Raw genomic sequence first — 13,132 nt, forward strand, 5'->3', positions numbered from 1 at the left:
TCCTCCATGGATCACCCCAGACCAGTGTCCCTGCACTCAAACACCCATTCCTCCCTCTAGAAATTGCCAGAGGCTGAGGCAGGAGAATCACTTGAACCCGAGAGGCGGAGGTTGCAGTGAGCGCAAATTGCGCCACTGCATTCCAGCCTGGAGACAGAGCGAGACTCCGTCTCAAAAAAAAGAAAGAAAGAAGGAAAAAAAGAAATTGCCAGCAGACGGTCCAGATGGCATAGGCCTCAGATGGTCTTCCCGAACCTCCCAGGACCAGCAGATTCACTTCCAAGGCTCCAGCATTCGATGGTGCATTGTCGTCTCTTCTGTTCACCTCCCAGCTGCAGCTTGGGGGCTTCTCTGGCTGTGCCAATCCTGAAATATCAGAATCCCAAGGACCACCAGGATCAAGCCGGCCATGCCCATGCGGATGAGATTCTCTACTGTGTAATCCTGAAGGTGTGAGGCTGGGGGTGGTGGACAAAGAGGTCACAGAGGTCAGGGCAAATCAGTATCACCCAGGACCCCTAGATGTCCCCCCAGGGCACCCACGTCATCTTGACAGGACCTGACCCTCAGTGCCAGCCCCATAACTGAGAGCATCTCCTCACTCACCGGTCCCAGAGTCAGACTTGTTTTGTGATGGACTGAGGTTATCAGCTGCTCCTGAAAATCGAAACAGGGGAAGGGGAAGGAGAAGTTCTTGAAGAGATCTGGGCCCAGCCTCTCCCCTGCGCTCTGCATTCTCCTAGTTCCCTATGCCTCTCAGCATGACTTTTACGGAATTCCTCCATAAACCCTCCCTCTGCTGGAGCACAGTTCCCTCCAGTCTCCTCACTGAATTATTTCAGCTTTCCTTTGTTCTTTGAATTTAAACTTTGCCCTTGAGTCATTTGGGAAAGAGCTTTCCTGCACCATGAAAGCTCAGGATCTGCAAGGAAAGTGGCCCCCAGAAGTCACTGAGCCCTGTGTGCTCTTCTGTGCAGCCTGGGACACAGGAGCACATAAGCCAATTCCCCCAGAGATGAGAGTTTCACGGATCCACCAGCTGAGGACCCAGGCTCCGTGGGTGATGGCTTGGTCCTCAGGGGCTTCTGAATGTCAGAATCACAAACAGCTGCCTCCCCTTCACGCCACCTCAACCACCTCACCTGGTGTTTCATCATACAATAAGTCTCTAGTTAGCCAATTACTCATATAGTCAGTCATATAGATATGTATGTATACAAATGTGTGTGTGTGTGTGTGTGTGTGTGCGCGTGTGTGTGTGTATGGTGTTATCAGAGGCTCATAAAACAATTTCTGCTTTTAGGGCCAGGCGTGGTGGCTCATGCCTGTAATCCCAGCACTTTGGGAGGCCAAGGCGGGCAGATCACGAGGTCAGGAGTTCGAAACCAGCCTGGCCAACATGGTGAAACCCCATCTCTACTAAAAATAAAAAAATGAGCCAGGCATGGTGGTGCCTGCCTGTAATCCCAGCTACTTGGGAGGCTGGGACAGGAGTATCGCTTGAACCTGGGAGGCAGAGGTTGTAGTGAGCCCAGGTCGTGCCATTGCATTCCAGCTTGGGCGACAGGGTGAGAGACTCCATCTCAAACAAACAAACAAACAAAAATTTCTGCTTTTATAAAGTGTGAATCTAGGTGAGAAGACCAATAACAAACACGTAAAAGCCCGCCATGTCAAATACATTAAGCATGTAGATATACATATAAAAAATATATGCAGATATCCCTACACTTATATTCAGATGTAACTTATATAACCATACATAAATATGTATATATGTAAAACTTTAGATATTTATTTAAGATGCAGTTACGTGCATATTAATACTTGAAGTCACAAAAATTGATATGCAGTTTATAAATAAAAAATAAAATTTCAGTTTTCTTATAGTTAATATAAATTTTATCAGTAAATTTGGGGAGATCAGTTGAAAGATAATTGAGAGGGAAAAATGTTATAGCAAGCTAAAGTGAAATTAAATGAATATACTCAAACTAAAAGCTTTCTCACGTGTATATCTTACTTAGAAATATAAATGAATAAGGCCAGGCACGGTGGCTCACGCCTGTAATCCCAGCACTTTGGGAGGCCAAGGTGGGTGGATCACGAGGTCAGGAGATCGAGACCATCCTGGCTAACACAGTGAAACCCTGTCTCTACTAAAAATACAAAAGAAATTAGCCAGGCATGGTGGTGGGTGCCTGTAGTCCCAGCTACTCAGAGAGGCTGAGGCAGGAGAATGGCGTGAACCCGGGAGGCGGAGCTTGCAGTGAGCCGAGATTGCGCCACTGCACTCCAGCCTGGGCGACAGAGCAAGACTCCATCTCAAAAATAAAAACAAACAAACAAACAAACAAAAAGAAATATAAATGAATCAAATACTTCACTTAAAAATAATTAAAGTAGTTGAAGAATTATTTAAATTAGACTAAATGTACACATTCTTATGAACAGAACTTGAAAACACTTATTAACTTCATTAATAAACTTCAATTTTATATATTAATAATAGAAATACTTGCTATTAACAACTAATTTTATACAGCAAATGTAAATATTGAATTATGCCCCCAGGACAATGGGAGTGGAATTACTTGTTTTTATTTTATTTTATTTATTTTTATTTTTTTTGAGACGGAGTCTCGCTGTGTCGCCCAGGCTGGAGTGCAGTGGCGCATTCTCGGCTCACTGCAAGCTCCGCCTCCCGGGTTCACGCCATTCTCCTGCCTCAGCCTCTCCGAGTAGCTGGGACTACAGGCGCCCGCCACCACGCCCGGCTAATTTTTTTTTTGTATTTTTATTAGAGACGGGGTTTCACTGTGGTCTCGATCTCCCGACCTTGTGATCCGCCCGCCTCGGCCTCCCAAAGTGCTGGGATTACAAGCGTGAGCCACCGCGCCCGGCCGGAATTACTTGTTTTTAAATCATAAATCCATATATCTTAAAGAGACAAATTTAAATATTCAAATATTGTTTTAAAAGGTTCAGAAGAAGAGAGAAAAAATAGACAAGTATGCCCAGAAAATGCAGAGCAGCAATGAACAGCAGACAAGATGTGCTGTGAATAAATTCCTAATTTCCTCCAGGGAGCAGGTGCACGGCCCCTCCTTTGTCCCAGGGGTGCCCTGAGCAAAGAGGCCTCCAGTTGAGGACAGGAGGGGCCGTGTGAGCGGCACCCACGGCTGGGGTGCTTCTCTCTAAAGGAGCAGGTGTGGCGTGGACTCCAGCCTCATCAGTCATATCCCACCGAGGCCTGAGCAGTGTCCTCCCCTGTCCTGAGTGGGCTCAGGGACCCCACAGGCGTGGGTGAGGGGCTCCATCCTCGGGCTCTTGGAAATGAGAAGTGAGAGTTGCCAAGGGAGCATCTGTCTGTCCTCTCTCCATCTCACCTGCCTCTCTTCCTCCCCCATCAGCCCCAGCATCTTCCCCATGTTCCAAGTCAGGCCTGGACCCCAAATCCTGCTGACCAGCTCTGTTCTCCTTCTTCTACTCATCACTCATCCTGCAGGATAGGGTAGGGGCCTGGGAGTCTTGTAGAGCTGCATGGTTTTTAGTAGAAAATCTGAAACACTTTGTGTGATGTGTGAGAGAGGGGAGATTCTAAACAGTGGGGTTTTTACACATCTTTGCTTTCTCATAATATTGTGGCTTCATCTCACGAATCTCAGCCCCCAGCACTGATGGATATGACTCCATGTACCTGCAGCTGCCCCTCTTGGCTTTCTAACCCTTGCGAGGCATAGCTATTGGCAAGAGCGGACCAGGTCTTAGGGTTAGTGATGGGAGCTGCTTTTCTAGGTCTAGGATGAGTCACATCTCAGATGCCCCAGAAGGTCAGAAATGAGGGGGCTTTGGGGGTCACTTCCAAGCCCAGGGGGAAGTCAGCCTGGGAGAGCCCAGCCTGGGGCTGCCGGCCAGTGGAGGAGGTCATGTCTGTCCTTGTACAGAGCGAACCTGTCACAGCTGACATCAGAGTGACACTGGAGGGTGAGGCTCTCTCCAGGGACCACGACAGGGCCCTGTGGAGTCAGGAGGGAGGGCTCTCTAGACACGCCTGGAAGGAAAAAGGAGCCGAGACTGCAGGGGCCGGTTTCTCCTGTAAACCTCCTTCTGGAGTCTCCTTTGCTCTGGTTTTCTTTCTTTTTCTTTCTTTCTTTTTTTTTGAGACAGAGTCTCACTCTGTCACCCAGGCCGGAGCGCAATGACACAATCTCGGCTCACTGCAACCTCTGCCTCCCGGGTTGGAGCGATTCTCCTGCCTCAGCCTCCCAAGTAGCTGGGATTACAGGTGTGCGCCACCACGCCCGGCTAATTTTTGTATTTTTAGTAGAAATGGGGTTTTGCCATGTTGGCCAGCCTGGTCTTGAACTCCTGACATCAGGTGATCCACCCGCCTCAGCCTCCCAAAGTGCTGAGATTACAGGCGTGAGCCACCACGCCTGGCCCTTGCTCTGTTTTTCTCACCCTGAATTTGTGTCCCTAGGATTTCTGTGTTCTCCTTCCCCTTTTTTTCTTTCTTAGCAGGGGCTGCCCTGCAGGTAAGGCTCTCCACAACCTGTCTGGCTTCCCTAAATTGTACTAGAGAAGGCTGTGGCTTCCTCACCTGAGATCAGAATCTCCAGGAGGTCACTGGGTTCTGACCACACCTGCAGGATATGCCTGCGAGACCCATAGCATCTGAGCATCCACCTGCGGCTGGGGGTCACGGGGCCCACAGGGAACAGGGCCTGGAACTGCCCACTGGGGGTCAGCTGTGAGTCCAAGGTCCAGGAGAGCTTGTGGTCTCTTTCCTCAGTCAGAATGAACCTGTCGAATCTCAGCCGTGAGCCACACTGGAGGGTCACGTTCTCTCCTGAGGTGACCACAGGGCTGGGCACGGCTGAGAGGGTGGGTTTGTTGTAGAATCCTGGGAGAGAAGGAGGCACCGTGTTAAATGGGGCTCCCACCTCCCACATCATCCCCAGGGCTGGGCTGTGAGAGGGAGACGCCCCTGAGAGCCGACCCCCTTCCTGAGGGCAGAGCCTGGGGCTGGGACCCCTGGGTGTCCTCTCACCTGTCACCACCAGCTCCAGGGGGTGGCTGGGCTCTGACCAGCCTGCAGGGCTGACATAGTAACAGCGGTATCTCCCTGCATGGTGCTCTGTCATGGATGGGATGGAGAAGTTGGCCTTGCTCCTGGGTTCCAGTGGGCTCTGTGTGTCCCGGGGTTCTGGGCTTCCCTCTTTATACAGACGGTACTCCTGGGCCTCCAGGGTCCCCTGACACCAGATGGTCACAGGGTTCCCCCGGCTGATCACAGAGCCTGGCTCAGCCCAGAGGGTGGGTTTGGAGAGGTTTCCTGGAAGGAAATCAGAGGCTGGGCTCCAAGACCTCCCCACCCCTCAGATCCCAGCTCTCAGCCCCAGGGCCCTCCAGACGTCCCCATCAGTCACCCAGAACTGTGGTCTCCACCCCTAGCTGCTCATGGGTGGCCCTTTGTCCCCAGTGAGGAGGAGGGACCTGGGACAGCTGGGGACAGACTCACCTGCCTGCACGTGGGTCCTGTGGCCCAGACTCAGCCCTGGAAGAGAGTTCCCTGTGAGGGATTCGCCCCTGAAGCCTGAGCAGGCCCTCCCCTGCCTGGGAACCTCCTAACACCCTGGGGTTTCCTGATAGACAAGGGCCTGGTTATGGGGTGGGGTCCCTCCCAGACTAGGGTGCCCCTTCCCTGAGGCTTCCAATCTCACCGAGGCAGAGCAGAACCATGAGGGCAGGGCTCACGGCATCTCCTCCCACTGGCTGCAGCTGTGCAGATGGATGACACCATGGGGCCTGGCAGGACAGAGAGACACAGAGGGTGTGGCCGCTTGGAGGCTGGGTCCTTCTTGTCATGGGGTTGTCTCATTCTCAGCCCACAGGAAGGGGAGCTGCCCTCCCCGGGAGCCTGACTCTCATTTCCCTAGGGCTGAAGTGAAGTAGCTGGGACTACAGGCACCACGCTTTCTGCAGACATTTCAGACAGAAATGGTGTCTCCATTCCCCTGGGCCACTGTCTGCCTGATTTATCTTTATCTCACTGAGAGCCGGGACACAGCAGCAAATAGACCCGGTGCCTTCCTGAGTCAGCCCCTTTCAGGCAAGGGTGACCTCCTCCCTCTCAGAGCCTCCCCATGGGGTCTCCCTCCCTCCTTCAGCCCGTCCATCAGCTCAGCATTGCGGGGTCCTTACCATGGTCAGTGATTCTCCAGTCCTGGAGATGTTTCAGGGAAGATACAGTTCCATGCTGCAGGCAGACTCAGATCAGCAGAGACGCCCCTGACGCCTGGCTGTGCAGCCCGGGCTGAGCTGCCTGTGGCAACGAGCACAGAGGAGAAATGCAGGGAAATAGGGGAGGAAACCATGACCCTTTAGTGGCCCTGGAGTATTTTCTTTCTAACCAATAGTACTCTCTTTCTTGTACTTCCCTTAATTTTTTTTTTTTTTTGCAACAGCGTCCACCTCCACCCCACCTCCGGTAACAAACCTCTGAATCATTTCTGCCTCCACTGTGCCTTCTGTTTCTCCGGGCTTCCCTCTACACCTCAACCCATGTTCAACATTTTCAGAGTAATTACTCAGGCTTTGTTTTGAAATTTTCATTCTTATGTTTCTATTTATTTTTTAATTTTTGTGGGTATGTTATTTAGGTTTGGGCTCTGGTTTGCTGAGTGGGGAGTTGATTTCTTTTTCTTTTTTTTGAGACGGAGTCTCACTCTGTCACCCAGGCTGGAGTGCAGTGGTGCGATCTCGGCTCACTGCAAGCTCTGCCTCCCAGGTTCATGCCATTCTCCTGCCTCAGCCTCCCGAGCAGCTGGGACTACAGGCATCTGCCACCACGCCCGGCTAATTTTTTTTGTACTTTTATTAGAGACAGGGTTTCACCATGTTAGCCAGGATGGTCTTGATCTCTTGACCTTATGATACACCCATCTCAGCCTCCCAAAGTTCTGGGATTACAGGCGTGAGCCACTGCACCCGGCCAGTGGGGAGTTGATTTCTATGTAATTCCTGATTATTATCTATGGCTTGTGTGATCTTGGGCAGTACTGTCTCATCTCTGAGCCTCAGTTTCCCTGTGTGGAGCCTGTTGTCATGAACCTCACTCATCACAGCGGATGTGAGGGCATCCGTGCTTGGGTCATGGGAGAGGCTCAATCACGGTTAATTTCTAGACTAGATTAAGACATGAGGGGTTGGGACATGAGAGGATTCTGGTTTCAGTCTCTATGATTATGTCATAGAGGTGCAGAAAAAGCATTTGATAAAATCCTGCCTTCCTTCGTGATAAAAATTCTCAACAAACAAGGCACAGAGGGACATACCTCAAAATACTAAAGGCCATAGGTGACGAAATCCCAGCCAATACAGCAAACAGGGAAAAGTAGAAAGCACTCCCCCTAAGAACTGGGGCACGACGAGGATGTCCACTGTCACCACTCTTCAGCATAGTACTGGAGGTCCTTGCCAGAGCAATCAGGCAAGACAAAGAAATAAAACACATCTAAATTGGAAAAAAAAAAGTGAAATTATTTCTGTTTGCTGATGATATTATCTTATACCTCAAAAACCCTAAAGACTCAGCCAAAACACTCTTAGATTTGATAAAGAAATCCAGTAAAGTTTCAGGATATAAAATCAATGTACAGAAATCAGTAGCATTTCTGTACAACAATGACAAAGCTGAGAGCCAAGTCAAGAAGGCAATCCCATTGACTGTGGGTACACAGAAATAAAATACCTGGGAATGTATTTAACCAAAGAGGTGAAAGATTTCTACAAGGAAAACTTCAAACCAGTGATGAAAGAAGTTGTAGATGACACAAACAGATGGAAAAACATCCGGTTCTCATAATCAGAATAATTACTATGACTAAAATGACCACACTGCCCAAAGCAATCCACAGATTTAATGCAATCCTTACAAAAATACCATCATTTTTCACAGACTTAGAAAAAGAAACCTTAAAAGTTATATTGAGTCAAAAAAAGAGCCCAAACAGCCATAGCAATCCTAAGCAAAAAGAGCAAAGCTAGAGACATCACATTAACTGACTCAAAGTTTACAAGCCTATACTAACCAAAAGAGCATGACACTGGTATAAAAATAGACATATAGGCCGGGTGCAGTGGCTCATGCCTCTAATCCCAGCACTCTGGGAGGCCGAGGCAGGTGGATTACGAGGTCAGGAGTTCAAGACCAGCTTGGCCAACATGGTGAAACCCCGTCTCTGCTAAAAATACAAAAAAATTAGCTAGGTGTGGTGATGGGTGCCTGTAATTCCAGCTAGTCGGGAGGCTGAGGCAGGAGAATCACTTGAACCCGGGCAGCAGAGGTTGCAGTGAGCCGAGATTGCACCACTGCACTCCAGCCTGGGTAACAGAGTGAGACTCCAACTCAGAAAAAAAAAAAGACATATAAACCAATGGAACAGAATAAAGAACGCCAAAATGAAGCCACATATCTACAGCCAGCTGATCTTTCACAAATCTGACAAAAACATACACTGGGGAAAGGGCACCCTTATCAATAAATGCTGCTGGGAAGATTGGCTGGCCGTATGCAGAAGAATAAAACTGGACCCCTATCTTTCACCATATATGAAAATCAATTCATGATGCATTAAACACTTATATGTAAGACATGAAACTATTTTTTAAAAATCTAGAAAAAAAACTATGGAAAATTGTTTCAGACATTGGCTGAGGCAAGGAATTTATGACTAAGACCTCAAAAGCACAAGTGTCAAAACAGAGAAATGGAACTTAATTAAACTAAAAGTTTTCTGCACAGCAAAAGAAATAATCAAATTGAGTGAGTGAACAGAAAACCTGCAGAATGGGAGAAAGTATTTGCAAACTGTGCATCCAACATGGGACTAATATACAATATTTACAAGGAGCTCAACTCAACAAACAGCAATGAAAAACACCATTAAAAAGTGGGCAAAGAGCACTATTTGCAATAGCAAAGACTTGGAACCAACCCAAATGCCCATCAATGTTAGACTGGATAAAGAAAATGTGGCACATATATACACCATGGAATACTATGCAGCCATAAAGAAGAATGAATTCATGCCCTTTGCAGGGACACGGACGAAGCTGGAAACCATCATCCTCTGCAAACTAACACAAGAACAGAAAACCAAACACCTCATGTTCTCACTCATAAGTGGGAGTTGAACAATGAGAACACATGGATACAGGGAGGGGAACACCACACACGGGGGCCTGTTGGGGGATGGGGGCAAGGAGAGGGAAGCATTAGGACAAATACCTAATGCACGTGGGGCTTAAAACTTAGATGATGGGTTGATGGGTGCAGCAAACCACCATGGCACATGTATACCTATGTAACAAACCTGTACGTTCAGCACATGTATCTAGGAACTTAAAGCTAAATTTTAAAAAAGAAAAGAACAAAATCTCTAAGAAATATGGGATTATATAAACAGACTGAATCTACAACTCATTGGCATCCCTGAAAGAGATGGGGAGAATGGAAGCAACTTGGAAAACATATTTTAGGATATAATCCATGAGAACTTCCCTAGTCTAGCTAGAGTATTCAACATTAAAATTTAAGAAATATAGAAAACCCTTATAAAATTATTCTGGAAGATCATCCATGAGACACATAATCATCAGATTCTCGAAGGTCAAAATGAAAGAGAAAAATATTAAAGGCAGCTAGAGAGAAGGGGCAGATCACCTACAAAGGGAAGCCTATTAGACTAACAGCAGATCATTCAGCAGAAACCCTCCAAGCCAGAAGAGATTGAAAGCCTATATTCAGCATTCTGAAATTCCAACCAAGAATTTCATATCTGGCCAAACTAAGCTTTATAATCATGGGAGAAATAAGAGCCTTATTACACAAACAAATGCTGAGGAAATTTGTTACTATTAGACCTGCCTTATGAGAGCTCCTGAAGGAAGCACTAAATATGGAAAGGAAAGACCATTATCAGCCACCACAAAACACACTTAAGTACACAGACCAGTGACACTATAAGCAATTGCACAATCATGTCAGCATAATAAACAGCTAATGACACAAAGACATGATCAAAGGCACATTATAACAATACTAACCTCAAATGTAAATGGGCTAAATGCACCAATTAAAAGGCACAGAATGGCAAAGTGGATAAAGAAGCAAGACCCGTTGGTATGCTGTCTTCAAGAGACCCATCTCACATGCAATGACATCCATAGGCTCAAAATAAAGCGATGGAGAAAAATCTACCAAGTAAATAGAAAACAGAAAGAAGCAGGGATTGCAATTCTAATTTCAGGCAAAAGAGAGTTTGAACCAACAAAGATCAAAAAAGGCAAAGAAGGGCATTATATAATGGTAAAGGATTCAATTCAACAAGAAGACCTAACTATTCTAAATATATATGCACCCAATACAGGGGGACCCAGATTTATAAAGCAAGTTCTTGGAGACTTACAAGGAGACTTAGACTCATACACAATAACAATGTGAGAGTTCAACACCCCAATGAAAGCATTAGATGGAGCATTGAGGCAGAAAATTAACAAAGATATACAGGACCTGAACTCAACACTGGACCAAACGGATCTGATCGATACTTACAGAACTCTTCACCCAAGAAACAACGAAATATACATTCCTATCACCTGTACATGGTACATACTCTAAAACTGACCACACAAGCAGACATAAAACAATCCTCAGTGAATACAAAAGAACCCAAATCATAACAACTACTTGTATGGACCACAGCACAATAAAAGTAAAATTTGAAACTAAGATAATCACTCACTCAAAAAACATATGATTACGTAGAAATTAAACAACCTGTTCTTGAATGACTTTTGGGTAAATAATGAAATGAAGGCAGAAAAAAGAAGTTATTTGAGACTAATGAAAACCAAGATAAAATCTACCAGAATCTCTGGGACACAGCTAAGACAGTGTTAAGATAGAAATTTATAACAGCAGACACTCACATTGAAGAGTTAGAAAGATCTCAAATTAACAACCTAACATCACAACTAAAAGAGCTATAGAAGAATCAGCCTGGTGCAGTGGCTCACGCCTGTAATTCCAGCACTTTGGGAGGCGGCGGGTGGATCACAAGGTCAGGAGATCGAGACCATCCTGGCTAACATAGTGAAACCCTGTCTCTACTGAAAACACAAAAAATTAGCCGGGCGTGTTGGCGGGTACCTGTAGTCCCAGCTACTCGGGAGGCTGAGGCAGGAGAATGGCGTGAACCCGGGAGGCGGAGCTTGCAGTGAGCCGAGATTGCGCCACTGCACTCCAGCCTGGGCGACAGCAATTGGCATGCAATTTAGAAATAAAGTGAAATTTCAACTTTCTTGTGAGTTATGTACATTTTATTAGTAAATTAGAGGGGATCAATTGAAAATAATTGGAATTAAGAAATTTTGTAGGAAGTTGGTATAAAATAAAATAAATGTACTCGAACCAATTACTCTATCATGTATACCTAGCTTTTATTTATAAGGAATCAAAGGCCTCATTTACAGATTATTCAAGTGATTGAATAATTGTTTAACTTGAAATAAATATATAAAATTCTTATAAATAAAATTTCAAGACACTTCTTTTCATCAATAAACCTCAATTTTAAAAGTTTAGGATAGGAACACTTAACATAAGTAAGAAACTATTTTCTAAAGCAAATATATAAATGAAATCAAGTCCCAAATTAAAATGATAAGTTTATATATTCATGTATTGCTTTAAATGTTTCAGAAGAACAGAGAGTAACAATAGGCAAGTGTGCACAGAAAAGGCAGGGTAGAAATGAATGACACACAAGCTGCACTGTGAATAATTCCCTAACTCATCCAGAGAGCAGGTGCACGGCCCCTCCTTACTCTCAGAGGTTCCCTGAGCACAGAGGCCTTCAGGTGAGCACAGGAGGGGTGGTGTGAGGGGCACCCACAGCTGGGGTGCTTCTCTCTAAAGGAACAGGTCCGGGGTGGACTCCAGCCTCATCACAGTCAGATCCCATCGAGGCCAGAACAGCCTCCTCTCCTGTCCTAAGAGGACCCAGAGACCCCGCATGTGTGGGTGAGGGGCTCGTCCTCAGGGGCTCTTGGAAATGAGAAATAAGAGCTCCCAAGGGAGTGTCCGTCTGTCCTCTCTCCATCTCGCCTGCCTCTCTTCCTCCTCCATCAGCCCCAGCATCTTCCCCGTGTCCAAGTCAGGCTGGACCCCAAATCCTCCTGATCCAGCCTGTTCTCCTTCCTCTATTCGTCACACATCCTGCAGGACAGGGTAGGGGCCTGGGAGTCATGCATATCTGTGCTGGGTGTTGCTTTTAGCAGAAAATCTGAAACACTGTGTGATGTGTGAGAGAGGGGAGATTCTAAACAGTGGGGTTTTTACAAATCTTTGCTTTCTTATAACACTATGGCTTCATCTCACGAGTCTCAGACCCCAACATTGATGGATACAATTACAATTCCATGTACCTGCAGCTGCCTCTTCTGGCTTTCCAACCCTTGCAACACACAGTTATGGGTAGGAGCCGACCAGGCCAAGGGAGGGCTGGAGACGGGAGCAGTTCTAGGATGAGCCACAACCCAGATGCCCCAGAAGGTCAGAAATGAAAGGGCTTTGGGGGTCACTTCCAGGCAGCTCCTTCTTATTCGGATGGGAAAGCCCAGGGTGGAAGGGGAAAAGGCTTTCTCAGAAGTTCGGAGGCAGGATGTGGGACTTTGGAGGCGGGGATGCAGACACCACACCAGATTGAGAACTAGCTAAAACAGGGCGGCGGGGGGTGGAAGCAGCTCTTCTTAAGACACGCCCACCAGCGTGGCGTCTCAGTTTACCATTGCCATGGCAACCCCCGGAAGTTACCGCCCTTTTCCGTGGCAATGACCCACTGACTGGAAGTTACCGCCCTTTCTCTAGGAATTTCTGCATACCTGACCTTTAATTTGCATATAATTAAAAGCAGGTGCAAGTGTGGCTGCAGCTGTGTTTCTGAGCGGCTATCCTGGGCACACTGCCTGTGGGGCAGCCCTGCTGCCCTAGGAGCAGTGTCTCTGCTGCTGCTGTGCAAGGCCGCTTGACTAGAGGCTGGCGTAACCCTTAAGGGGTTATGTA

At 46.9% G+C, this 13,132-nt stretch overlaps 1 protein-coding gene across 2 annotated transcripts; it reads right to left on the reverse strand.

Moving 5' to 3' along the window:
* On the reverse strand, positions 1 to 6,357 carry LOC116479178 (leukocyte immunoglobulin-like receptor subfamily A member 5). 2 transcript variants are annotated; one of them, XM_032171091.1, is made up of 7 exons: positions 6,208 to 6,357; positions 5,727 to 5,811; positions 5,525 to 5,560; positions 5,054 to 5,338; positions 4,604 to 4,906; positions 607 to 657; positions 1 to 458 (listed from the first exon to the last, which is right to left on the reverse strand). In XM_032171091.1, the coding sequence occupies exons 1-7, from the start codon at positions 6,208 to 6,210 to the stop codon at positions 322 to 324; spliced, it is 900 nt and encodes a 299-aa protein (XP_032026982.1). In that variant the 5' UTR covers positions 6,211 to 6,357; the 3' UTR covers positions 1 to 321. The 2 variants fall into 2 exon arrangements, with proteins under 2 accessions (XP_032026982.1, XP_032026984.1); XM_032171093.1 differs by lacking the exon at positions 5,525 to 5,560.
* Between the last annotated feature and the right edge of the window lie 6,775 nt (positions 6,358 to 13,132).

Source organism: Hylobates moloch, unplaced genomic scaffold (assembly GCF_009828535.3).
Source record: "Hylobates moloch isolate HMO894 unplaced genomic scaffold, HMol_V3 SCAFFOLD_12, whole genome shotgun sequence".
Taxonomy (NCBI): Eukaryota; Metazoa; Chordata; class Mammalia; order Primates; family Hylobatidae; genus Hylobates; species Hylobates moloch.